General features: G+C 46.5%; 1 protein-coding gene across 9 annotated transcripts in view; it reads right to left on the minus strand.

The window, feature by feature from the left end:
• nbeaa (neurobeachin a) overlaps positions 1–26,716 on the minus strand; it is a 1,044,979-nt gene that overhangs the window by 360,028 nt on the left and 658,235 nt on the right. For 8 of the 9 annotated variants that reach the window (XM_038817846.1, XM_038817850.1, XM_038817848.1 and 5 more), the window contains exon 39: positions 18,180–18,304. In XM_038817846.1, coding sequence (XP_038673774.1) covers positions 18,180–18,304 — 125 coding nt within the window. Of the gene's footprint in view, positions 1–9,248; positions 9,270–18,179; positions 18,305–26,716 lie in introns of those variants that run through there. The other variant, XM_038817852.1, reaches the window with a different exon arrangement.

Raw genomic sequence — 26,716 nt, forward strand, 5'->3', positions numbered from 1 at the left:
CAATCTGAGTTTCACAGTATTCTCCTGCACAGCAATTTTCAGGACAACAGGTGTACTCACTAATCTCTCTCCAGACACTTTACATCCCCATCTGGACAGCCAATATTCTTACCTTCACCCTATTGCCCTCTTACCCGCGTGCTTCACAGTCACCCTACTCAAATGGTGCCCTTACATTCTCTGCACACAAGTTATTATGAACACTCACATCTCTCTGCTTTCTCTTCTTGTAGAACAGAGCGACGGAGGGTTGGTCCTCCCAGTATAACCGCCTTGAAAGCCACTGATGATCTATTTCCATGTTCTCTACTAGGAAAGGATGTCTTGTTCCAAAAGACGGCAGGTGTCAGCAGAGACCTGCTAAAGCTCAAGAGAACCAATCCTCTGCCTGTAGACCATGTCTCGCCATCCTCCATTGGATCTTGATGTCTACCATCTCTATCCTGTGGAGGGACATGCAGATGAGGCTGGTGATGCTGCTGTGGTTCCTGCTGATGCTGATGGCAGTGCTGTTTCTTCTGCTCTTGCCTCTTGTCAGAGGTGACAAGTGCAGCTGGATAATGTGCTCCCATGCCACAATGAACAGTGGCAGAAGAAAAGTGCGGCTGAAGATGAGTGAAGGGCTAGGCTCACAAAGTGCATTCGAAGAAGTTGGCAATCAACTTTCAAGCAGTCTCTCAAAGAATAAGTGACTTTAACGGAAGCCTCTCGCCTTATCATACCGGGAGTTCTTCAGGTTCACTGGTCAAAGGCTTTCCAGCTTGTCCGTTTCACTGAAGAAACTCTTCCCACCATGCACTCGCCTCAGTGACTCGAGCGGGTTGCTGACATCTGGAAATAGAATCCTGGCTAGAGAATCCAGAATTGTGGGTTAAAATAGTTCTTAATTGACTATTCTTAACTATCTTTAATAGTTAAGGAACAACTCAAAGTGGGGGTTCCCACTTGCCTTAATGTTACCCTGTAGAAACCTGAAGAAGGCAGTAAGAATAAAGCAAATTACTGCGGATGCTGGAATCTGAAACTAACACAAAAAATACTGGACAATCTCAGCAGGCCTGACAGCATCTGTGGAGAGAGAAGGACGCTAAATTTTCAAGTCTGGATGATTCTTTGTCAAGGCTGGAGAGAACTGGAAATAGGGTCAGATTTATACTGGTATTGGGGGTGTGTAGAGTGGTGGGGCTGGATAGGGGGCCAGCGATAGGTAGACCTAGATGAGATCAATCCCCAACTATCGCTGGCCCCTTATCTAGCCCCACTGCTCTATGTCCCCCCACAACAGTGAAGTAAGATGTTGGGATCCTGGCCCGATATAAATTTCTGGGTTTAACACCCCGCATAGGTTCTAAGCAGGCCTACATTCGGCTGAGGAAATTTCCCAGAAATTCAGTTAATCAGCTGAATCTAAAGGAAGATGTTATTTTCCTTCTGTATATTTTTCAAACTCTTTCTCACCACTCTTGCTGCAGTTATACAGGACCTTGGTGAGGCCACACCTTGCGTATTGTGTGCAGGTTTGGTCTCCTAGTTTGAGGTAGGACATCCTTGCTATTGTGTGTGTCCAGTGAAGGCTCACCAAACTACTTTCCAGGATGGCAGGACTGACATATGAAGAAAGACTGGATCGACTGGGTTGAACTCATTGGAGTTTAGAAGAATGAGAAGGAATCTCATAGAAACATAAAATCCTGATGGGACTGGAGAGGCTAGATGCGGGAAGAATGTTCCTAATGTTGGGGACGTCCAGAACTAGGGGTCACAGCCTAAGAATAAGAGGTAAGCCATTCAGGACTGAGATGAGGAAGAACTTCCTCTCTCAGAGAGTTGTGAACTTGTGGAATTCTCTACCACAGAAAGCTGTTGGGGCCAGTTAGTTGGATATATTCAAGAGGGAGCTTGGCGTGGCCCTTGGGGCCAAAGGGATCAAGGGGTATGTAGAAAAAGCAGAAGTGGGATACTGAATTTGCATGATCAGCCATGATCATATTGAATGGTGATGCAGGCTCGAAGGGCTGAATAGCCTACTCATGCATCTATTTTCTATGTTTCCATCATCTCCGCTGTCATCTCCAACAGGAGTGCAAGCAGCTCATGGACGTCATTGTCACCGAGTCACAAACCATCCCATTAGTTTCCTCTGCCAAAATCCTTTTTCCCATTAGTCTACCGGGGCTAGCTCTCTCAGGTTCCTCCCATGCCAGCCCAATTATAGGTTTAGATAAGGTAGACAATGAAAACCAGTTCTGATTAGCTGATGGTGCATGGACTAAGAGACACAGTTATTTTGGGTGCAGTGAAGTTGTGTTTAAAACATTTTTTACACAGCGATTGGTAATGACCTGGAGCCTGCTGCCGAGGACCTCTAGTCATGATGATTGCACCCCTACCTGGTCTCACATATTTTATCCTCCATAAATTTGAGGTAATGTAAAATGCTGCTGCATGGGCCTTAACTTGATGGAAACCCTATTCACGTATCATTCCTGAGCTCACTGATATACACCGGCTCCTGGCTTTCCTAGTTTTCAAATATCTCCCTGGCCTTGCTCCTCCCTATCTCTATAATCCCCTGCTGTCCACAATCTCCAAGATATCTATGCTCATCTAACTGTGCTCAACTCTTTAGCATCCCCAATTTTAATTGCCCTGCCATTGGTGGCCATGCTGTTCATTGCCTCCTCTGGAATTCTCCCTACACTTATCTGCCTTTCTCCCTTTAAGGCACACCTAAAAACTGACGTGTATGACCAAATACCTTTGGTTATTTAACCTAATATCGCCTTTGTGGCTTGTCATGTTTTGGTCTATACTGCTCCTGCAAAGTGCCCTGTGGTATAAAGATGCTATATAAACATAAGTTGTTGCTTTTTTGCGATAAAAGAGTTGAATGATGTTCTGGAGAAGCATCACTGAGACTTTCAAGGAAAGAAATCAAGGCCATATAACAGAAGGGGAAGCTGAAACTGAGAAACCTAGGTGTCATGAAATGGAAATACAACAACTTGTCTGCGCTTAACAGAGCTGTGATTTGCCTTGGATCACGAGTAAAAATTGACTGCAGAGAGCGCAATAAAATAAGTAGACTTCCAACTTCTATACAAAGTGTTCTATAAAATTAAGATTGCCATAACTATATCTATTGAGGTGAAATATCATACTATGACACATTTGGGATAATACAAGGAATAACATGAAGCTGAGAGGGAATGCATGCCTGGTTGTTATGCTATACAGAGCATCAGTAAATTGAATTGTTTCCTGCCTCCTGGTTGCAGAAAAACAGTGGGCTGGATTCTCCGAGCCTCTGCACCGAAATCGCGATCGGTGCGGGGGGCGGAGAATGGGTGTTTACGTCGAAATCCGGTCCAACACTGCTCCCGCGATTCTCCGGTCTACACGTGTGTGTGGTCTACTCAGCGCGGGCAATGCCCCCACCTCCACGATTCCCCGAGAAAAACTGGTCAATTTTCCGACGGCGTGGTTCTAACAACATATCGGCCGTCGGGAATGGCCGGTGGTGGCTGCGGACTCAGTCTGCGGCCGCCCTGGTGGGGAGCAAGGGGATCCTTCACCCGGGGGGCCTCGTGGACAGCCAGGGAAGCGATTGGGCGGCATCGATCCGCGGGCGCGCGGTCTCGGGAGGACCTACTTCTAGCATCAGGGTCCGCGGTGCGAGTCCTCCATGTCGCACGGGGCAGCCGCCCCAGGCTGCCGCCATGCACATGCGCGGTCTCCTGACCGGAACTGCAGGGCCCCCTATCCGCAGCCAGAACTGCGAGAAGCACCCCAGGGCCCTGCTAGCCCCCTGCAGAGTCCAGAGTGAAACACCAGTGTTTTTACACTGGCCTGGGGACATAGTCCCATTTTGCAGAATCCAGCCCAGTGTTTTTTTTTAAGAGGAATACAGTTGCAAACATAAATAATAATAATCACTTATTGTCACAAGTAGACTTCAATGAAGTTACTGTGAGAAGCCCATGGTCGCCACATTCCGGCGCCTGTTCGGGGAGGCCGGTACGGGAATTGAACCCGTGCTGCTGGCCTTGTTCTGCATTACAAGTCAGCTGTTTAGCCCACTATGCTAAACCAGACCTTATATGAACATAATACTGAATTTCAAACATGCTAGTTCTGTGTACGTATGTTATAAAGAACATACAAAGTAGAATGGATAGTTATAAAAACACGGAGAACCTGACATGAAAGATGCATTACTATTTAGTCCCATTGTTCCTCTTTTTCAAATTGATGACTTGCAAATTTCTATGCAAAGATCAAATTTAAAACCAATTCCCTAATTATTTATTCATTTTTATTCTCTATATCCACATGCATTAATACTATCAATTATTAAAGTTACTAATATTAATAATTTAAACCAGCATTCCCTAAAATAGAATCAAATACTGACTTAATATGACATACATTTTCTTTGTGCCTAAGGCCATCTTTAAGGAGAAGCAGTAGAATAAATCTTTTGGACACCTACTTCATGTTATATTTCAAGCATGGTGTAGTTTCTGCAGAAACTATGGAAATAATGAATACAAGTGCTTCAAATTGTCAACGAATTTTATAACAACTCTAAAGTGAGTTCAAACGGAATAGTGAATTAAAAATACACCACAAATCATATCTTGGTTTAACACAGTAGTTTTATTTGTTCCATATGGGGATATTGGATATCAAAGGACAAAACAGTATTTCTATTGCACTTATATGTAGAAAAGATTGGGGGCTTGAGGCACAAGGGCAAAAATGGATGTTATGAATAGAGAGATGAGGATGGTTAAGTGTAGTCAAAGGGATGTGTTTTGGGAAAGACCTTAAAGGTGAGGAAGGAGGTAGGCAGAGAAGCAGAGGCATTTGGGTGGAAAAGTGCCAAAACGTAGGGCTGAGGCAAAAGAAATTTCTGCCACCAATGGGGTAGGAAAAGTAGGGGAATGCGTAAGAGGTCGCAACCAAAGGTCCAAAAACTGAGGGATGCAATATCAGGTTGCAAATGGTTGCTCAGATAGGATTAGGTGAGATGGTAAACACATTTCAGGACAAAAGGGCATAATTTAATGACCGTGTTGCACTTAAGCGAGAGGTTACATCGTGGGAGAGGCCAAAAATGAGAACCGTGCCGGGCGCTGATCGGTTTGCCATCTAACCATCCTGCTCCCGTTGGCGAAATCAGGAACCCGCCATAGCGCAGTAAGATATCAATAATCACCACTTAAGGCCAATCTCCATACAATTAACGGGAGCCACGCCTGATCTAATGGCCTCCAGTGATCTAATGGCCTCTCCAGCAAGGGTTAAGGTAATGGGGGCCAGTCTCGGTCATGGTACCCCGCCATCGGTGGTGGTAGTGGTGGGAGGGGGCGTATTAGTGCTCGCGGGTTCATCATGCCACCCCTTGGGTCAATTGTGCCTTTTCAGTGGCAACCCAGGCCTTTTCTGTCTGTCCCATCAACCACCCATAACCCACTGACCGTGGAGGCCTCTGGCCATACGGTTGAAGGCTATTGCTAATTGGGAAATGGTAATTGTAGTTAAGTGAGCAATCACAGTTCCCAAGTGCAGTCCCTTGGGTAGGTGACCATGTAGCATGTGGGCGTTATTGCCTAGCATCCCAGACAGACTGTGATGCCTGGATTCTGTGCCTGAACACTGTGGGAGGTAACACCATGAACGCAGGGGCCAACCCGAACACCCAGGGACTGGGCCCCAGCACTGGGGACATTTCCGCCACCAGACAGTGGAGGTGTGCACCGGTGGGGGGAACCAGTGCCTGTCCAGGTTATGTTATGTGAGGGTGTCTGGAGTACAGGGTGTGTGGCCTGGTGAGCAGGGTTGCGAGGACAGGACGTGTCAGGTGGCAGAGGTGGGGAGGGGAGGAGCAATAGGGGAATGGTGGATCCCAGAGTGGAAGACACCGCTGGTTGTCGGTCTCATACCCTCTCCAATTCCTTACAGATATTACATGAGATGGATGATATCTTGGACCCAGCAGAAGCTTCCCTCGTGGTGCTGCTGGCAGACCAGGCAGCCAGGCATCGGAGAAGGCAGCGACAGCAGTGTCGTCAGAGGCTCAAGGTGGTGGCCCATGTGCAGGGCCCCGCCCTACACCTGAGGACCCGACTGCTTATCAGGCCAGGGAGGGACCGAGAGGGGGAAGCCACAACGGCACAAAGTGTGCAGGCGTCGCTGGTCTTTCAAACAGATGACGGACAGAGTGTGCCTCACAAGCGGATGGTGCGGCACCTGTGCCATTTCTTTGGTACCATGTGGAGGAGGAGGATACCCACTCCCGATGGCCGTCAACATCATCACAGCCCTGAACTTCCACGCCTCAGGATCATTCCAGGGCTCAAGTGGAGACTAGTGTGGCATCTCGCAAGCTATAGGTCACAAGAGCATCTGTGCGGTCATGGATGCCCTTTTTGCCCGGGCAGCGAACTATATAAACTATGACATAGACTAGGCGCTGGCAGCAGGATTCTCTGCCATCAACGGGATGCCCCAGGTCCAGGGGGTAGTGGATGGCACACATGTCGCCTTGCGCTAACTGAGCCGTCAGGGAGTGCCCTACATCAACAGAAAGGGATTCCGCTCCCTGAACACCAGTTCATTTGCAACTACCACATGAAGATCATTCACGAGTGTGCATGCTTCCCAGGGAGTGTGCATGACAGCTACATTCTGGGGCAGTCAGAGATCCCCAGCTTCTTCGAGGACCACCCGAGGCTAGCCGGTTAGCACTTGGGGGATAAGGGATACCCGTTGAGGACCTCCCTAATGATGCCAGTACAGAGGCCGGTGACCGATGCAGAGACCCAGTACAACGCGGCACATGTGGCCACCTGGACTGTCATTGAATGGTGCATGGGACTCGTCAAAATGCAGTTCCGATGTTTTGACTGCTCTGGTGGTGCACTGCAGTACACCCCTCCCGGAGGACCACCCAGTTTGTGGTGGTCGGTACAACAGCAGGGTGTTATGCTGGAGGTGGATGGAGAGGAACATGTGGTCACCTCCAAGGAGGAGGAGGAGGACGACGAGGACACATCGGATCAGCAGGAGCATGAGGACGAGCCCGGGAAGGACCCACAGGACCTGCCGGAGGATGAGGGCAGGCGGCAGCGGTGAGGGTCCAGCAAGTCCAGAGGGCCAGGGAGGGCCTCATCCTCGCCTGCTTCACATAGGATGAGGCCTTGTCCATCATTCCCCTTCCCCCCGCCCTACACCCTTCTCAGCCCCTCCCCCATCCCTCACACTTCCCTGTCCCGTTCTCTCCCATCTCCCACTGCCTCCCTCTCCCCTTCTGCCCATTCCTCTCCCCCCTTCCCACTCTCCCCCATGACTGTCCATCCTCCTAGGGTCTGTGTAACATCACTCCAGCCAAGGGAACGACGATGACTGTGTCAGCACTGCCAGCGGGTCACTATTGAGGGCAGAGGGTGATGATAACCCGCTGCTGCTCCTCAGTCTATGCCATAGTCTGCATCCTGCCTGCCTGCCGAATGCTTGCTCACACCCATTGCCTGCACATGTATGCTTGGTGGAGGGGCATCCAGGACCTACATTCCTTGGTCAGGGGGCACAGCAGCATCAGGGCATTGGTGCGGAACTGCAGAAGAAAGTGGCAGAGGCGTCATATTGTGTGGCGAGTGCGGTCCCTACGATCAGCCGGTGGGACAATCATTTGCAGCGTGAAGCCCGTGGGATCTCGTTAAGTGGACCAATGAACATTTTGTAACGGTGACGGGAAGCTTGCAGCAGTTCCCGCTCGCTATCACACTCAGAAACTTTTTCATTAATCGTGCCCAAGGATTCTAAATTCAAAATTGAGGAGGAAACCAAGCCATTGTTAACCAAAAGTAACAGAGGTGATGCGAAGTGGGATTTAATGTGAGACAGAACATTAAGTTATGTTTTGGATGAGTTGTAAGACATGGAATGTTGAGGATGGATGGTTAGCAAAATTAATGTTGGATAAATTGAATCTGGAGTTGATGGAAGTATGTATAAGGATACCCAAGTATGGATGGAGATAATTTTGGAGGAATATGTTGAAGCACGCAATAGTCATAAATAGGTACAGTAGATCAAAATATATCAGGAAGTATTAAGAAATAGATCTCTGGCAATATTGGTGCCAATTTTCTCAATCTAATAGAAAAATAAATGTATTGCTGTAATAACTAGCTATGATATTTCGTTTCTGAAGAAAGCCAGTCTGTGAAAAAAAGCCCAGCCACCAAAATGAAGCTTTGAACTGTTGTAAAATAATAGTCCATTACGTTAATGATAAAATTGATTTTCTAGTAATAAAGCTATTTTGGTAAATAGACTTTGCTCACTGGTACTTGATCCAGAGTGAGGATCAGTTAGTTCAGTTCGTTGGATGGCTCGTGTGTGGTGCATAATGATCCCAGCACATGGGTTCAATCCCCGAACCAGCTGTTAGTTCATGGATGTCTGCCTCCTTGTCTTGCCCCTGCTTGATCCTGAGTGGTTCCCCTAAGCTATATAACCATTGTCTCTCCGACAGAGAAAGAGACCTATGGTCCCTCCTGGACCATAGTTAATGGCCTTACCTTACTTGATCCAGAGCATTTTATTATCCCTCAAACTGATTGAGCTTGGATTGTGTGACACTCAAACAACCAAAGCAGTCTGATAACCTACAGTACGTTCAGACAACAAATATTTTCAAAATTTAATAAATTTGAATGTTTATTTCTTAATACAAACTTTCTAGAAAATCAAGATTGTGAGACAATGCACTGGCAGAATTAGTACTGAAAACTCACCAAGAAAAAAAGCTATGATAAATAATTGCTAAAAATAGTCTTGGATTTCTGAATTAGAGCTCAAACAATTAAATTTAAAAGAACATTTTTGTAGTAATAGGAGCTTCAAAGTAAAGCCAATTTATAAGTAATACAGAATTTTGGAAATGTCTCAATTAAATAGTACAACAATCTGAGCCTTAAATATTAAGTACTCAATTTTTAAAATTCTCCACCTATTGTTCTGTAAATCCAAAATCTCTCTTCTGTAAATTTGTAAGTATAAATCCTGTGACTCTTTTCTATCATGTTTTATTTAACTTTTTGTGCTATCCTGACGGATTGCTTTGATGAGGTGAACAGATGTTAATGCCTTATCTGCCTTCTCTCATCTCTTACATAACATTTCCATTTATTCACAACAGAATTCTGTTTACAAAAAGCCATAACTTTATAATATACCTGAATTCCTAGTCAACATTGATACGGCGGTTTATTTGTTACAAGAATCTTTCCAATCTTCAAGGTCATAACTGGATGGGTGCACATGCCGAGATGAATCGGGTGCTGCGCAGACATATCTCCGAGGAGCACAGAAATTCTCCCATCTGCCTTCTTCAGCACATCTCATTATTTTCTGCCACAGAAATGACTGATTAACTTTGTCATTATTGCTGCATGTTGTTGCTTTGCTTGGCCCACCGGGCCTTTACTGTGGTGACTGATCAGAAGTAGTTACAATAGAGGTTTTGAATGTAGCCACAAAGGACAGGCATTGGCAGGACATTTGTTTCTCTGCCATATTTACACAGACAAAATCAAAATTATACCTGACAGTTACAGGAGATAACACTAATGCAGATCCAAACTAAGCATCTTCAATTAAACAACGGGGTCAAATTCAGCATGAAACTGATGAGAGGCTTCTGGGATGAAAGCAATGGCAACCTTAGGAAACCAGTGGAGGATTGATTCGCATTTCCAGGACAAGCTATTGGGTACAGAGTTTGAACAGGCAGCATTACTCTAAAATAAATTTAGGGCACCCAATTATTTTTTTCCAATTAAGGGACAATTTAGCGTGGCCAATCCACCTAACCTGCAGATCTTTGGGTTCTGGGGGTGAAAACCACACAGACACGGGGAAAAAGTGTAAATCCCACACGGAAAAGTGACCCGAGGCTGGGATCGAACCTGGGTCCTCAATGCCGTGAGGCAGCAATGCTAACCACTGCACCACCGTGCCACCCGAAATTCATTACAATATGCAAGTTTGCTGTTGGGCAAATCAAACACTATTGTAGGTTCTAAATACCCGCACTGGTACTGGAAAGTGGATGAAATGTAAAGGTAAAACAGGGATGGTAATATCTGCTGCTGCAGCAAGTGGTTTGAGAGCAAGGTGGGTTCCAGGAGATCTGCAAGGTTTGTCGATTTAGTTATGGAGATGCTGGTGGTTCAAGTTCACATTCACACATGGAGTAATCTCCATGTTTACTGTCCTGCAGATGAATGGCTGCAACATAGCAACTGTGCAATCAGCAATCAGATTAATGCCATCATGACCACACACTGGTATCATTCTATTTCTGTGCTAAAAATCAAGCCGGGCCAGGTTGCAATGGCAGGCCAGAAGTTGTTGCAATCTCTTTGGCTGAACTCTTAGAAGTGGCTGTACTAGATTTTCCTTATCCTGAATTATGACAAAAAGGCCTGCCCCCTTCCATGTTACAGTTACTGGAGAGCCATCATGTAGAAACACCGGGGTACATAAACAAGCACTTCAGTCAGGCACAAGGGCCTGATACAAGGTGAAACATTATGAGTTATTAAAACAACAGTGTTATTTGAAATCTTCCATGTGTGAAGAGTGCACCTGTAGATTTAACATTGTTAATTTCTTTACTGCAAATTACAACAAATAACCTAATGCACAAAGGCAATGGGCCAGATATTGTTGTAGAGATAACAGTGACACTCATTGTGCTCATGATTATTGATATGTAAATCAGAGTGACTTCTGGTGATGGACAGTTAAATACGAAAATCCGGAAACTCCTGTCTGAGATGATTCCTGAAAATATTCAGCTGCAGAAATAAACTTGTAAAGAGTAGATTAACCTGACTGCCGAAGGAGGCTTCTTGAGCTGGTGCAGTCAACTCTTGTGGAAGTTACTGCAGGTATTTCAGCACCAACTCCATGATTGATGTTGGACCAAGTTCTCCTATTTGGATGAGTTACACATTGTAGAATATCTTCTGCCATGTCCAAATATGCATCCAAAAGTGATCAGAAAGCTTTTTTCTCCCATTATTATTTGAAATTCTTAACTCAATTAACTCTTTCTGGTTTAACCTCTGTCGCTCAATTACACTGCTACACTGAGGCCACATTTCTAAGTTGAAGCAGCTTCTGCAGTACCTAGATATCGACCATATGCTCTACAGTTAGTTGGATAATTGAATGGAGATGAAGGAATCCTCTAATCTCTTTGCAGATTTATGTGGGGAAAAGTGGCATAATATATTAGTGGTCCCGCACCATAAATTGATTGATGACTGTTTGAATCCCAGCCTTATGTGATATTTAAATTCAAGCTTTCCCACAGATGGTGAATTGCTGATCTTGACCATCACAGCATTGAGTTGTCAGGGGAGAGGGAAAATCAGCAAGGGTTCTACTTTGGGTTGTACTTGCAGCACACCCTTACCAGATGGTTGCAGAGAACCAATAAAGTCTTGTGCTGTAGCTCAAGTGCTTTTCTAATCAGAATCTTGGATATGCATGCCGGTAGAATATAATGGTGAGAAAATTGAGATTAAAGATATTGTGATTAACTGAAAACTTAATTCACCTCTGCATTTGCAAATACAGAAAGATATAGTTATCAATAGCATTTATCCTATGATAAAAACAATCAGATTATTTGATCTAAAATTATTATTTTTTTCATTCATGGAATGTGGGCTTCACTGGCGAGGCCAGCATTTCTTTCCCATCCCGGATTGCCCTTGACAAGGTGGTGGTGAGCTGCCTTCTTGAACCGCTGCAGTCCACGTGGCGTACGTCGACCCACAGTGGTGTTGGGGAGGTGTTCCAAGGTTGAAAGTCAGTAACAGTGAAGAAACGGTGATATATTTCCAAGTCAGACTGGTGAGCGGCTTGAAGGGGATCTTCCAGGTGGTAGTGTTCCCATGGAGCTGCAATGCTTGCCCTTCTAGATGGTAGTGGTCATGGGTTTGGAAGGTGCTGCCAAAAGGAACTTTGGTGAGTTCCGATAGTGGGATTCGACAGTAGCATGGTGCACACTGCTGCAACTATGTGCGGTGATGGGGGGAGTGAACATTTGTGGATGGGTGTGCCAATCAACTGGGCTGCTTACTCCTGGATGGCGTCAAGCTTCTTGATTGTTGTTGAAACTGAATTCATCCAGTTAAGTGGGGACTATTCCATCATGCCCCTGACTTGTGCCTTGTAGATGGTGGACAGTCTTTGCAAAGCCAATAGGTGACATATCCTCCGCAGGGTTTCCAGCCGCTGACCTTTTGTTGCGATAGTATTTATATAACTAGTCCAGTTACGTTTCTGATCAATGGTAATATAGAATCATAGAATCTCTACAGTGAAGAAGGAGCCATTCGGCCCATTGAGTCTGCACCAATCGTCTGAAAGAGCACCCTACCAAGGGTCAAGCCCCCATGCCACACTACGTGATAATTTATCGTGGCCAATCCACCTAACCTGCACATCTTTGGACTGTGGAAGGAAACTGGAGCACTCGGAGGAAACCTATGCAGACACAAGGAGAATCTCCAAACTCCACACAGACAGTAGCCCGGGCGGGAATTGAACCCAGGTGCATTGTGCTGTGTGGCAGAAGTACTAATCATTGTGCCACATTGCTGCCCTTATCTACCAGAGTATTGATGGTGGGGCGATGGTAATGACATTGAATATCAAATGGGGATGGTTAAGATTCTCAAATGCGAGCTTGGGGGAGGCACGCTGGCACAGTGGTTAGAACTGCTGCCTCACTATGCCAGGAACCTGGGTTCGATTCCAGCCTTGGGTGATTGGCTATGTGGAGTTTGCGTGGAATTCCTCTAGGTGCTCCAGTTTAGAACAGTACAGCACAGAACAGGCCCTTCAGCCCTCGATGTTGTGCCGAGCAATGATTACCCTACTCAAACCCACGTATCCACCCTATACCCGTAACCCAACAACCCCTCCCCCCCCCCCCCCCCCTTAACCTTACTTTTTAGGACACTACGGGCAATTTAGCATGGCCAATCCACCTAACCCGCACATCTTTGGACTGTGGGAGGAAACCGGAGCACCCGGAGGAAACCCACGCACACACGGGGAGGACGTGCAGACTCCGCACAGACAGTGACCCAGCCGGGAACTGAACCTGGGACCCTGGAGCTGTGAAGCATTTATGCTAACCACCATGCTACCCAGTCCAAAGATGTGCAAGTTAGGTGGATTGGCCATGCTAAATTGCCCCTTAGTGTCCACATATTAGGTGGTTTACAAGGATGGGGCAGGGGATTAGGCATTGATGGGGTGCTCTTTCAGAGGTTCGGTGCAGACACTTTGGGCCAAATGACGTACTTCTGTACTGTAGGGATTCTATGATGTCAAGTGCAGTCACTCTCATCTCACTTCTGGATTTTGGCTTTTTCATCCACGTTTGAACCAAGGCTGTAATGAGGTCAGGAGCTGAGTGGTCCTGGCAGAACTGAGCATCCGTGAGCAGGTTATTGTTAAGCAAGTTGCACTTGATAGCACTGTTGATGACCCCTTCCACCACTTTACTGATGATCAAGAGTAGACTGATGGGGTGATAATTGGGCAGATTTGGGTTGAATTTGTCCTCCTTTTCATGTACAGGGCATACCTGGGGAATCTTCCACATTACCAGCTAGATGTCAGTGTTGTAGCTTAACAGGAACAGCTGGGTTAGGGGCATGGTGAGTTGTGGAACACAAGTTTTCCGTACTGCAACTGGAATATTGCCAGGGTCCATAGCCGTTGCAGTATCCAGTGCCTTCGGCTGGTCCTGAAATGACTTGGAGTGGGTCAAATTGGCTGAAACTAGCATCCGTGATGCTGGTGACCTCCGCAGGAGGCAGAGATCAAGCATCCACTCAGCAATTTTGATTGAAGATTGTACGAAATGCCTCACCCCTGTTTTTTGCACTGTTGTGATACATGGAGCAACTCCTTCGGTGAGTTGTTTAATTGTCCATCACCATTCATGCCGGATGTGGCAGGACTGCAGAACTTTGATCTGATCGGTTGGTTGTGAAATCGGTTAGCTCTGTCTATCTCTTACTGCTCGCGTTGCTTGGTACGCAAGTAGTCCTGTGTTGTAACTGCACAATTTGACATTTGATTTTTAGCTGCTGCTCCTGGCATGTCCTTCTGCACTCTTCATTGAATTAAGTTTGATCTCCTGGCTTGGTGGCAATGATAGAGTGATGAATATTCTGGGCCATGAGATTATAGATTGTGGTTGAGTACAATTCTGCTGCTGCTGATGGCCCATAGCACCATATAGTTGCCCAGTATTGAGTTGCTAGATCTGTTCCAAATCAATCCCATTTAGCACGGTGGTTGTGCCGTGCTGTAATACTCAGAAGGAGAGCAAGGCCAGCAGCGTGGGTTCAATTCCTGTACCCGGGTGAGGTTATTCAAGAAAGTTCCACATTCTTATTCTTGTCCCGCGCCTGAGGTTTGGTGATCCTCAGGTTATATCATCACCAGTCAGCTCTCCCCATGAAAGTGGAAAGTCGCCTATGGTCACCTGGGACTATGGCGACTTTACCTGTGCCACACACACGATGGAGGGTATCCTCAACATGAAGCTGGGACATCGTCTCCACAAGGACAGTGCAATGTTCACTCCTGCCAATACAGTCATGAACAGATGCGTCTGCGGTAGGCAGGTTGGTGAGGATGAGGCAAATATTTATTTCCCTCTTGTTGGGTCCACACTACCTGCTGCAGACCCATTCTACCAGCTATGTCCTTTAGGACTTGACCAGGTTGGTTAATAATGGTGCTACCAAGCCATCTTAGTGATGGATATTACTGTCCCCTGCTAGAATACATTCTGCATCCTTGCCACCTGCAGTGCTTTCTCCAATGTGGTGTCCAATATGGAAGAGTACCGATTCATTAGCTGAGTGGGAGTGACACACAGTAATCCATTGTTTGACTTGATGCCAAGAGAATTCATGGAGTCCAGAGTCAATGTTGGGGTCATAGAGTCATAAGAGATCTACAGCACAGAAAAGGTCCTTCGGCCCATCATGTCTGTGCCGGTCAAGAACAACCACCTAACTATTCTAATCCCAGGTCTCCCAGGGAAACTTCCTCATAACTGTATGCCATCCGATGGGACAGGACATTCCCAGGGATGGTGATGATGGTGTCTGGGACATTGGCCGTAAGGTATGATTCTGTGTATATGACTACATCAGTCTGCTGCTTGACAATTTGTGAGACAGCTCTCCCAAGTATGGCACAAGCCCCCAGATGTTAATAGGAGGACCTTGTAGGATCAACAGGCATGATTTTTGCTGTTGTTGTTTCTGGTGCCGACATCGATGCGGGGTGGTCCAGCTTGTTTCATTCTTGAATCTTCGTAGCGATTGGAAATTACTGAATAGCTTACTATGCCATTTCGGAGGGCAGTTAAGAGTCAAACCACATTGATGTGGGTCAGGAGTCACATGTCGGCCAGACCAGGGAAGGACAGCAGATTTCCTTCCCTAATGGACATTAGTGAACCAGATGGGTTTTTACAACAATCGACAATGTTTTAATTCCTGGTTCCGTGGTGGGATTCAAATCCAGGTTCACAGAGAGTTACCCTGGGTCACTGGATTACTCATCCAGAAACAATACCACCATGCCATCACCTCTTCTTTATGATTAAATTTCACCACTGATGGAATTTTAGTTCCTCTTGCCCAGTGAGAATGGCGCCCCAGAGCAAATACAATTTGAAGCTGCCATCACCTGGCTCCAATCCACTGCGTTCTTGGCCGGCAAATATTTACGACAATGAATCATCCCATCAACAAAGCTTTTTCTAAAAGTTGGTGAGGGCCGACTTGATAGTCAGAAGCTTTGTCCATTGATGTCATCGGTACCAAGATGTAATAGTGCCTTCACATCAGTGGCAGTTTTGCATTGTCCATTGCCTAGCAGAACCATGGCAAAAAAGTGGTTGCGAAAATAAGTTTTTTAAAATTACTTCTGTTTGAACTCTCTGCAGGTCAGAACAAGGAGCAGTGCTGTCCCCAGTCCTTCTCAACCATCTGCAGAACATTCCTCCCACAGACTGCAAGGTACCATTCCTATGGGTTCCTGCGGCACCCCACCACTAAGTCCAGCTCCCACCTGTAGGACAGGTAATAAATCTGGCCAGGTGTCGGGCTCTGGCAACCTTTTACTTGGAATTGTGCCAATAAGCTTGCAAGGTCGATATGTTCCCAAATTCTGTAAGTGCACTATTTGCATTGGTACTTGCGAACTTTGTTAGCACACCACTTCTAAAATCTGGGTCTAGATTTCACTGAAATAAATTATTCGGATGAAACAACAAAAAAGTGTGCACCTCAATTCTAAAATAAAATTAATTTTTAAAACCCAAAATAGTAACTTCATGCACGATCAAGCTGCTTTGGATATTGCTGGTTTTATTTACCAAGCAACGGTAGAAATCTGGTAGGGTGAAGATTGAAAAAATTTTTTGGAGTAGGAAACGGGATAAATGTTAGCCAAACTACTTACGCAATTCCATATTGTGGCCGAAATGGTCACCAGCAGGGTTGGTTGAGTTGGAGCCCCAGTTAAAACATTATTATGCAATATTTGTACTAACATTAGATGGTTTAGATGCCCAAGTGAATTGTATAAATTGGGTTCTGGGATACTCACGTCTCCACAAATTGCCAATTACTGAGGGCTTCACAAACAAGAGCTAAAGTGTACTCCTAATAAAAGATTACAGGTTTTGTACAAGATGAAGGCTGCTTACAACTCATTATTAATTATACTCCAACACCGGCGGCAGAATGTGCACCAGCAGGCTGAACCAAATCCCTATCGCTTGACAACCTAAACAATTAGTTAGATCAGGATAATCACCATGAGGACGGTAACTCTGGAGATCCTTTCTTAGTCATTTTGAGGCACATTTTGATTTAAATGTTTATTTTAACTACTCAAATTTAAGTGAGAATAGAACGTTATTAACCTAATCTTGTGCAATTCCATATTTCAAAATCATAAATTTCAGTTTCTGAAATTGCACAGAGGTTCTTTCTAACCCATTCTCCAGCACATTTAGGATGAAGTCAATTAGTTATTTTTAGTTTAGCAAAGATAATATTTCATTGTAATATGAAAGAGCAATACAACCTACTTAACTTCATATGTACTAATAAATAAAAATGTTGGGGAAGAAATTCAACTCCCTGCCTTCCACTATTTCCCCAGTGTAATTATCCAGATTAGACCTCAGAATTTCACATCATTATCTATCCTTCTAATTTTCACTGAAAATGCTTTATTGATTCAGGTGACTTTTAGTTGTCATGGGAGTTTACCTAGAACAGGTATTAGGCTTCATAAATATGTAAATTGGGGACTTATGCCGATTGTAGAAAGCCAAATGTAAAATTCATCCTTAAGTGGGCATAGTGTGTGCATGCTTTGCATCGTTACACTTGTTGAACATGTTGAGTGGCCTAATCAGTTGTCCTTAAAGGTGCAAAACACTCAAAAAGGAGTCCCAGGAAATTTAGCATTTTGTTCCATAGGATCAAGTGACACAACAGAGCTCCTTCGAGGACCTAAAATAAATTTCTGGCCCACTGTCGGTATGTTTCAGCCCTCCCTCGTCTTAGGCACAATTTGTCATTTGTGTAGAATAGAAGCCAGCTAATTTATGTGTTCCCCCAACAGGTAAACTGGAGTAGGGACCTCAATTTGCTGATGGCATTCAAATAAGGCCAAAAGCTGAATTTGGCTCTGTTCTCAGACTGACACATCATGGATACAATGTAAATTTCTACCTGTTAATTATCTGGATGCACAACTCGCAGCCAGTGTAAAATTCCAGGTTCCATGTAGTTGATTATCATTGTATTCTTAACTAAACTAGAGTAAATGGCATTGAGGTGGTTAAATGGTATGACACGTGTGCTAAAATAAGCTACAATAAGGCTAGTTATCAGTAATTAATTCCCGGAAAGGATTATAAATGGTTCAGCAAATGTAATTTTTCTATTTTATGAAGAGCTTACGCCTGCCATTGCAAATTTTCTTTTTCCCTCAGTAATCCCTTGGCAGGAAAAACAGGATTGAAAACTAACCATAATCTTCTGCTGATTTCAACAGGACTTCAGGATGTATCGATCCAAAAGCATTGCGTATGAATCTGCGGCGGCGACGTAAGTCATCTTCCCAGTAGTCTAGGCGCCAAAAGTCATGCTGCTGACTGTGAAAAGACAAAACATATATACATATTTAGAATTATTAAAATTTGCTGAAAGAGTCAGCAGGTATTACCCATTCTTCAATTCAATTTATTTAACAGATTAGGTTTTTGTTTGAAAAATGATCCGTTTTTCCATTAAATATTCCAGGAACATAAGACGGAAAGCTATAAAATGGAGGTACAGTATAGATTATGGAGCATTTCTTCCCATTTACATTATGTATTTGCAGAAAATAGAACATTTTAACTGCAAATTTACAAGCAAATTTAACAAAAAGGCATTAATAGTTTTGGAGGGTTAATCCCAGTAATATTCAACTGATATACAGTTTCCCACCTCCACATTTTGATACATATTTAATCCTCATTCATATAAAATTTCAACAAAAATGGCTTTTAAAATTTATTTTGTGACAATAGAGAAGTATTAACAAACTGAACTACCTAAAGTCACAAAGCAGCACATACTGCCATTCACATAAATCAGAGCCAGACCATTAGCAAATACAGCATCAAATTACATTTATAAATGGCACAGCTTGCCTCCTTTTACAGGGTTTTTTAACAAGGCTTGTAAATCATACAATGGGACCTCAAACCAAACAGCATGCAGTTTAATGACTGTAGTCCCTCTGCAGACTGAACTTGGAACTATAAAATATTGCTTTACTTGAGGTTGCAGAACCACGATTAAAATAATGTGTTGAAATATTCATTGAAATAATTCCCACAGGCAAAAAAGCAACCTGAGAAAATTGCAATTTTATTCATTATTAATAAAGCTGAATTAGAGCTCAAAAAGTTTTAGCATGTGGTAATTGTCTGGATAAATTATTATTACATCAGTGAAGGTCTTGCACAATCTTATAGCTCTCAATTAAATTTCCCCTCAGCTTCCTCTGTTTCACAAAAACAACACAAGTCCATTAAATCTTTCCTCATAGCTAAAATTCTCTATTCTCAAATTCCTGGAAACATCCACATAAATCTCCTCTGCACACTCTCGTGTGCGATCACATCATTCCTGTAATGTGGTGACCAGAACGGAGTTTTAGCAGTACTCTAGCTAAGGCTTAACTAGTGATTTATACCATCCTAACAATAGCTTCCTGGTTCTTACATTCAATGCCTCAGCTAATAACATATCCTGCATGCTTTTTTAATCACTTATTTCACTGTTCTGCTACCGTTAGTAATCTGTTGACTTGCACTCCAAGGTCATCTGTACCTCTACATTCTTCAGTAATCTTCCATTTATTGCTGTTTAGCACACTGGGCTAAATTGCAGGCTTTGAAAGCAGACCAAGGCAGGCCAGCAGCACGGTTCGATTCCCGTAACAGCCTCCCCGAACAGGCGCCGGAATGTGGCAACTAGGGGCTTTTCACAGTAACTTCATTGAAGCCTACTCGTGACAATAAGCAATTTTCATTTCATTTCATTATTGTACACCCGCTGCCTTGGTTGCATTTCCAAATCCGTTATTTCATACACGCGTGTTAAATAAAAAAACATTTCCGTGTTGTTAGTCAACCTCATGGCCACTGAACTTTGAAACTGTTAGTGTGAATTTTGTTAATGTTCGCACTCTTTATCAACACAAATATATTAAATATTTCTTCCATCCCACCCCCCCCCCCCCCCCCCCCCCCCCCCCCCCGTCCCAATCCCATCCACTTACCATCTCCGACAGAATCCCTACAGTGCAGAAGATGGCCAGTTGGCCCATCAAGCCTGCACCGAGCGTCCGAAACAGGACTCTACCTAAGCCGACTCCCCCACCCTATCCCTGCGCATTGATCATGGCCAATCCATCTAACTTGCACATCTTCGGACATTAAGGGGCAATTCAGCATGGCCAATCCACATTATCTGCATGTCTTTCGACTGTGGAAGGAAACCGTAGCACCTGGAGGAAATCCATGCAGACATGGGGAGAATGTGCAAACTCCACAGTTACCCAAGACCAGAATTGAACGCGGGTCCCTGGCTCTAATCGCTGTGCACCGTGCTGCCCTGGCTTGTCAAAATTCTTTAAGCCTGGTTTGACCTTTAAACTTAGCAGGTTCATTGCAGCTACTGCCGTAGAAAATGGCATGGCTTACCCATCTTCAACTGAACAGCCCTCAACGGAAAGTCCCGTACCAGCCTCCCCGAACAGGCGCCGGAATGTGGTGACTAGGGGCTTTTCACAGTAACATCATTGAAGCCTACTCGTGACAATAAGCAATCTTCATTTCATTTTCATGTTTGATCTGCACTGCACAGATCTCGCCAGCCAAGAGTTGGGAGGTCAGGTGGGATAGGATTGCCTGGATTTCCAAGAAGAGTGGTAATCCAACTCAATTACCATTCCATTGCAAGTTACAGCCCCTTGATATGAACTAGACTAATTTAGTGATGGATGACAAGACCAATGTTCGGATGGCGCAATGAAATCTGCAGCCCTGAGACTTACAGGTCATTGAATTTAGAAATAGAGAACTCTGTTCCCGGTCAACAGTGCCCTGATGGCTAGATAGCAAGAGGAAAACACGTTAGAGAATGAACTGGTCAGATAGCAGCAGTGCAGTTTTGTTCCAGGGCTGAATGAGATGGAGATAGGTCGAGAGTTGCAGATGGTAAAGCAATATAAGGAAGTGGCCAGAGACAGACATGTATATGATTCAGTCCCTGGAGATAGTGAGGACTAGAAAGATGGCAATGCCACGTAGGTGAAGATGATGGTATTCAGTGAGTTGATGAAGGTTAAGATTAAAGGGGCACGGCCAGACAATTATGTATTTAACATGTGCTAAGACACAGAACCGAGCAATAGCTGTGCATCAGTAAAAAAGGTTGGTTTCTCTCATCACTGTCAAAGATCCCGGGCGAAATTCTCCCCTACCCGGTGGGGCGGGGGGTCCCGGCGTAGCGAAGTGGCGCCAACCACTCCGGCATCGGGCCTCCCCAAAGGTGTGGAATTCGCCACACCTTTAGAGGCTAGGCCCGTGCCGGAGTGGCTCCCGCTCCGCCGGCCGGCGCGAACGGCCTTTGGCACCAAGCCGCCCGGCGTCGGGGCTGGCCGAAAGGTCTTCGCCGGTCAGTGTGAGTCCGCGCATGCGCCGGAGTGTCAGCGGCCACTGATGTCACCACCGGCGCATGCGCGGTGGAGGGGGTCTCTTCCGTCTCCGCCATGGTGGAGGCCGTGGTGGCGGCGGAAGAAAAAGAGTGCCCCCACGGCACAGGCCCGCCGGCCGATCGGTGAGCCCTGATCGCGGGCCAGGCCACCAGTGGGGGCACCCCCCGGGGTCCGATCGCCCCACGCCCCCCCCCCCCCCCCCCCCACCCCCCAGGATCCCGGGGCCCGCTCGCACCGCATGCACAGAGGTGGTTTAAACCACGCCGGCGGGAGAGGTCTGACAGCGGCGGGACTTCGGCCCATCGCGGGCCGGAGAATCGCCGCCGGGGGCCCGCTGATCGGCGCGGGGGCCCGCCGACCGGCGGGACGTGATTCCCGCCCCTGCCGATTCCCGGGTGGCGGAGAATTCCGGCCACGGCGGGGGCGGGATTTACGTCACCAACATCTTGGTGGCCTGCTGCATCCTTCAAAACATCATGCAGCAGAGGGGGAACATTTTGAAGGAGGACGAACGGCAGGCTTAGTCTGACAAGGAGGATGAGGAGGATGTCCACGACAATCCAGGCATGAAGCCTGGGTTGGCTTCACAGGCCACCCAACTGCTTCAGCACTGCCGTACACGGGAATACTTAATCACCTCCCAATTTTCAGATTAAGAGGCATGGCCAAAGGCAGCTCTGACCCTGTCCCACCTCTCCATTCTCTTTCCAACCCCCTTCCAAGTGGTGCCCTCTTCCCCACAGCCCCTCACATCCTCCCCTGTCTCTCCTCCCTTCACTCCATCCCTCCACCCCAGCTCCCTTGCCAACCCACCCCCCTCCCCATGACCTGTCAGCATCACTGCAGGGCATTCACCCAAGGTTGGGGGTATTATCGGGTCTTGTCCATAGGACGGAGGATGATGACGACTCGCTGTGAGATGAGCTCTACTGCTCCTCATTGTTTGACATCGTCTAACTCCTGCCTTTATAATCACATTCCACTGTCCGCCTGGGTGCGACCTGCACGTGTGCTGGTCATTCCACCTCACTGGCCCATATATCCATATATCCTTTGAGTGGCACAAAGGTGATGATTCATTTGAGCTGACCGAAGGAGGTCATTCATCTTTTTGCAACATTGCAAATCAATCCGCCTGGTGAGGCCCACAGCACTCGCTGTCTCTGCCACTTCCAGTCTACATCCGCAGATCAATCTGTCCAGCTCACTCTCGATGAACCTTGGGGTAGCTCTTCATCGAACCATCTTCTTGACTGGAATGAGAGTGTGTGGGGAGTGGAGTGCTTGTAAGCAGCTATAGTTCGTAAAGCTCTCCAGTGCCAATTCCAGCCCCAGCAAATCCAACGTCGGCGGGAGTGAGAATTGCTCTAGATTCTCATGGGCAGAGTGCTGGTCCATCAGCATGTCGTGAATTACTCTGTAATTGGCGCCCCCAAAGGGAATGTCCGGTGTCAACACTTATCACAAATGGAGAATTTTGCCCAGTGACAATAAAGAAAGGATTGTATATCTCAAGGCAGGATGATGGGTGACTTTCAGGGCAGCTTTTCAAGTGGCAGTGTTCCCATTCACTTGCTCCTATAGCTGCTAAGGTTGCAGGTCTGGGAGATGGTGTCAAAGCAGCTTTGGCGAGTTGCTGCATTGCATCAAGTAGATGGTAGATACTACAACCAGTGTACTAGTGGTAGAGGGAATGAATGTTTCAGGTTAGGTTGGTCCAGAGGCTGGTTTAGCTCACTGGGCTAAATCGCTGGCATTTAAAGCAGACCAAGCAGGCCAGCAGCACGGTTCGGTTCCCGTACCAACCTCCCCGGACAGGTGCCGGAATGTGGCGACTAGCGGCTTTTCACAGTAACTTCATTGAAGCCTACTCGTGACAATAAGCGATTTTAATTTTTCATTTCGAGCAAACTGCTCTGTCCTGAGTTTTTGGCAGTGCTGTTGGCAAGTGGACAACATTCTATCACAATCCTGCCTTGTGTCTTGTAGATGTTGAAAAGGTTTTGGGGAGTCAAGGGGTTAATGTTTCGCTGTAGAGTACCTAACGTACAACCTGTTCTGGTAGCCACATTTCTCTGGTTAGTCCAGTTAACCTTTTGATCAATGGTGACATTCAAGAATATTGTTAGAGATGGTCGTTATCTGGCACTTGTGTGGAGGAAATGTTACTTCACACTGTTCAGTAGAAGGGTGGATGTTGTTCAGAAACCTGGGGCGGAATTCTCTGACCCCCCGCAGGGTCGGGGAATCGCCCGGGGCCGGCGTAAATCCCGCCCCCGCCGTGGCCGGAATTCTCCGCCACCCGAGAATCAGCAGGAGCGGGAATCACGCCGCGCCGATCGGCGTGCCCCCTGCGGCCATTCTCCAGCCCGCGATGGGCCGAAGTCCTGCTGCTGACAGGCCTCTCCCCCTGGCGGGAATTGGAGCACCTCTGGTGCCGGCGGCAGTGGCGGCGCGAGCAGGCCCCGGGGTCCTGGGGGGGGGGGGGGGGGCGCAGGGCGATCGGACCCCGGGGGGGTGTCCCCACGGTGGCCTGGCCCGCGATCGGGGCCCACCGATCGGCGGGTGGGCCAGTGCCGTGGGGGCACACTTTTTCTTCCGCCGCCGCCACGGCCTCCACCATGGCGCATGCCGAAGGCCTTTCGGCCAGCCCCGACGCCGGGCGGCTGGCGTCAAAGGCCGTTGGCGCCGGTTTTGGCGCCAGTCGGCGTGGCGCCAACCACTCCGCCGTGGGTCTAGCCCCTAAAGGTGTGGAGAATTACCGGAGTGGTTGGCGCCACTCCGCTATGCCAGGACCCCCCGCCCCGCCGGGTAGGGGAGAATCCCGGCCCTGGTATCTACTCCACATTTAATATGTCGAGTGGAAGGGCAGCACGGTGGTGCAGTGGTTATGCTGCCTATGGCGCTGAGGATCCGGGTTCGAATCATGGCCCTGGGTCACTGTCCGTGTGGAGTTTGCAGGTTCTCCCCGTGTTTGCGTGGGTTTCACCCTCACAACCCAAAGATGTGTAGGATAGGTGGATTGGCCGGGCTAAATTGCCCCTTGATTGGAAAAAATAATTGCGTACTCTAAATTTATAAAACAAAATGTTGAATGTAGGAAATTTGAGAGCATCTAGGGTATTGAAGTCTGTGCATCAAGTTATGTTTAAGATTTGTCAGGAGCCCAATTTGGAATGCCTGACTGTGAAAATTGAGAACCTAAGCACATCATGAGAGTTCCAGGTAAGAAATTTAGAATTTTGGTCTTTAATGGCCCTCTCCTTGTTAAAGAGTCAGCATTCCAAACTGTTGTATCTTTTATTGAAGGAGAACAATTTTTCCCAGCTTATTCACAGTATAAACGTGATCCAGCTACAGTGCAGACGTTGTTTGCGCTGAGAGGTGAACTTGGTGCATTTGAGTGCTATAGTGAGAGTTTGGTGACTGAGGGAGTATAAGGGTTCATTTTTATCTAAAGTCTAGTCTTTCTTTCATTTAGTTAATTAACTTAAAAGTTGCTGTTTGGTTTTGAAGAAGGAGAATTTTCAATCAGCTTTAAACCAAGGTTCTACTTGTAGGTACTTGCAGCTGGAGCTTGTTAATTAGTTAATTGGATTAGAGCAGTTTTCAGAGGCTAGATTCACAGTATAAAAAGGATCCAGCTACAGTGCAGACTTTGTTTGCACTGAGTGCTGAACTTGGTGCATTCGAGTGCTATAGTGAGAGTTTGGTGACTGAGGGAGTGCTGAACATGGTGCATTTGAGTGCTACAGGTGAGAGTTTGGTGACTGAGGGAGTGCTGAACTTGCTGCATTTGAGTGCTATAGTGAGAGCTTGGTGACTGAGGGAGTGCTGAACTTGCTGCATTTGAGTGCTATAGTGAGAGCTTGGTGACTGAGGGAGTGCTGAACTTGCTGCATTTGAGTGCTACAGTGAGAGTTTGGTGACTGAGGGAGTGCTGAACTTGGTGCATTTGAGTGCTATAGTGAGAGTTTGGTGACTGAGGGAGTTAGGTGAGGAGGGAGCAAGGCGTTCCGTTCATTTCATTTCCACAAAGAGTGAGAAGGGAGCCATCTCTGGTTTGTTGCCGGTGTCACGCGAGAGCGAGGCTAGGAATAGGGAGAGAGTGCAGTTGAACACGTGGCTGTAGGAATGGTGTAGGAGGGAGGGCTTCAGTTATTTGGATAATTGGAGCGCATTCTGGGGAAGGTGGGACCTGTACAAGCAGGACGGGTTGCATCTGAATAAGAGGGGCACCAATAGCCTGGGAGGGAGGTTTTCTAGTACTCTTCGGGAGGGTTTAAACTAATTTTGGCAGGGGAATGGGAACCGGATTTGTAGTCCAGCAACTAAGGAAGACGATATCCAGGACGCCAAAGCGTGAAGTGACGCAGTGGGGAAGGTAACACTGACAAAGGAGAGTACTTGCAGGCATGGAGATGGGTTGAAGTGTGTATACTTCAACGCAAGAAGCATCAGGAATAAGGTGGGTGAACTTAAGGCATGGATCGGTACTTGGGACTACGATGTGGTGGCCATCACAGAAACTTGGATAGAAGAGGGGCAGAAATGGTTGTTGGAGGTCCCTGGTTATAGATGTTTCAACAAGATTAGGGAGGATGGTAAAAGAGGTGGGGGGGGGGGGTTGCCATTGTTAATTAGAGATAGTATAACAGCTGCAGAAAGGCAGTTTGAGGAGGATCTGCCTACTGAGGTAGTATGGGTTTAAGTCAGAAATAGAAAAGGAGCAGTCACCTTGTTGGGAGTTTTCTATAGCAGCAGAGATGTGGAGGAACAGATTGGGAAACAGATTTTGGAAAGGTGCAGAAGTCACAGGGTAGTAGTCATGGGTGACATCAACTTCCCAAACACTGAGTGGAAACTCTTTAGATCAAATAGTTTGGATGGAGTGGTGTTTGTGCAGTCTGTCCAGGAAGCTTTTCTAACACAATATGTAGATTGTCCGACCAGAGGGGAGGCCATATTGGATTTGGTACTTGGTAATGAACCAGGGCAGGTGATAGATTTGTTAGTGTGGGAGCATTTCGGAGGTAGTGACCACAATTCTGTGACTTTCACTTTAGTAATGGAGAGGGATAGGTGTGTGCAACACGGCAAGGTTTACAATTGGGGGAAGGGTAAGTACAATGCTGTCAGACAAGAATTGAATTGCATAAATTGGGAACATAGGCTGTCAGGGAAGGACACAAGTGAAATGTGGAACTTGTTCAAGGAACAGGTACTACGTGTCTTTGATATGTATGTCCCTGTCAGGGAAGAGATGGTCAAGTGAGGGAACCATGGTTGACAA

This window comes from Scyliorhinus canicula, chromosome 14 (assembly GCF_902713615.1).
Source record: "Scyliorhinus canicula chromosome 14, sScyCan1.1, whole genome shotgun sequence".
Lineage (NCBI taxonomy): Eukaryota > Metazoa > Chordata > Chondrichthyes > Carcharhiniformes > Scyliorhinidae > Scyliorhinus > Scyliorhinus canicula.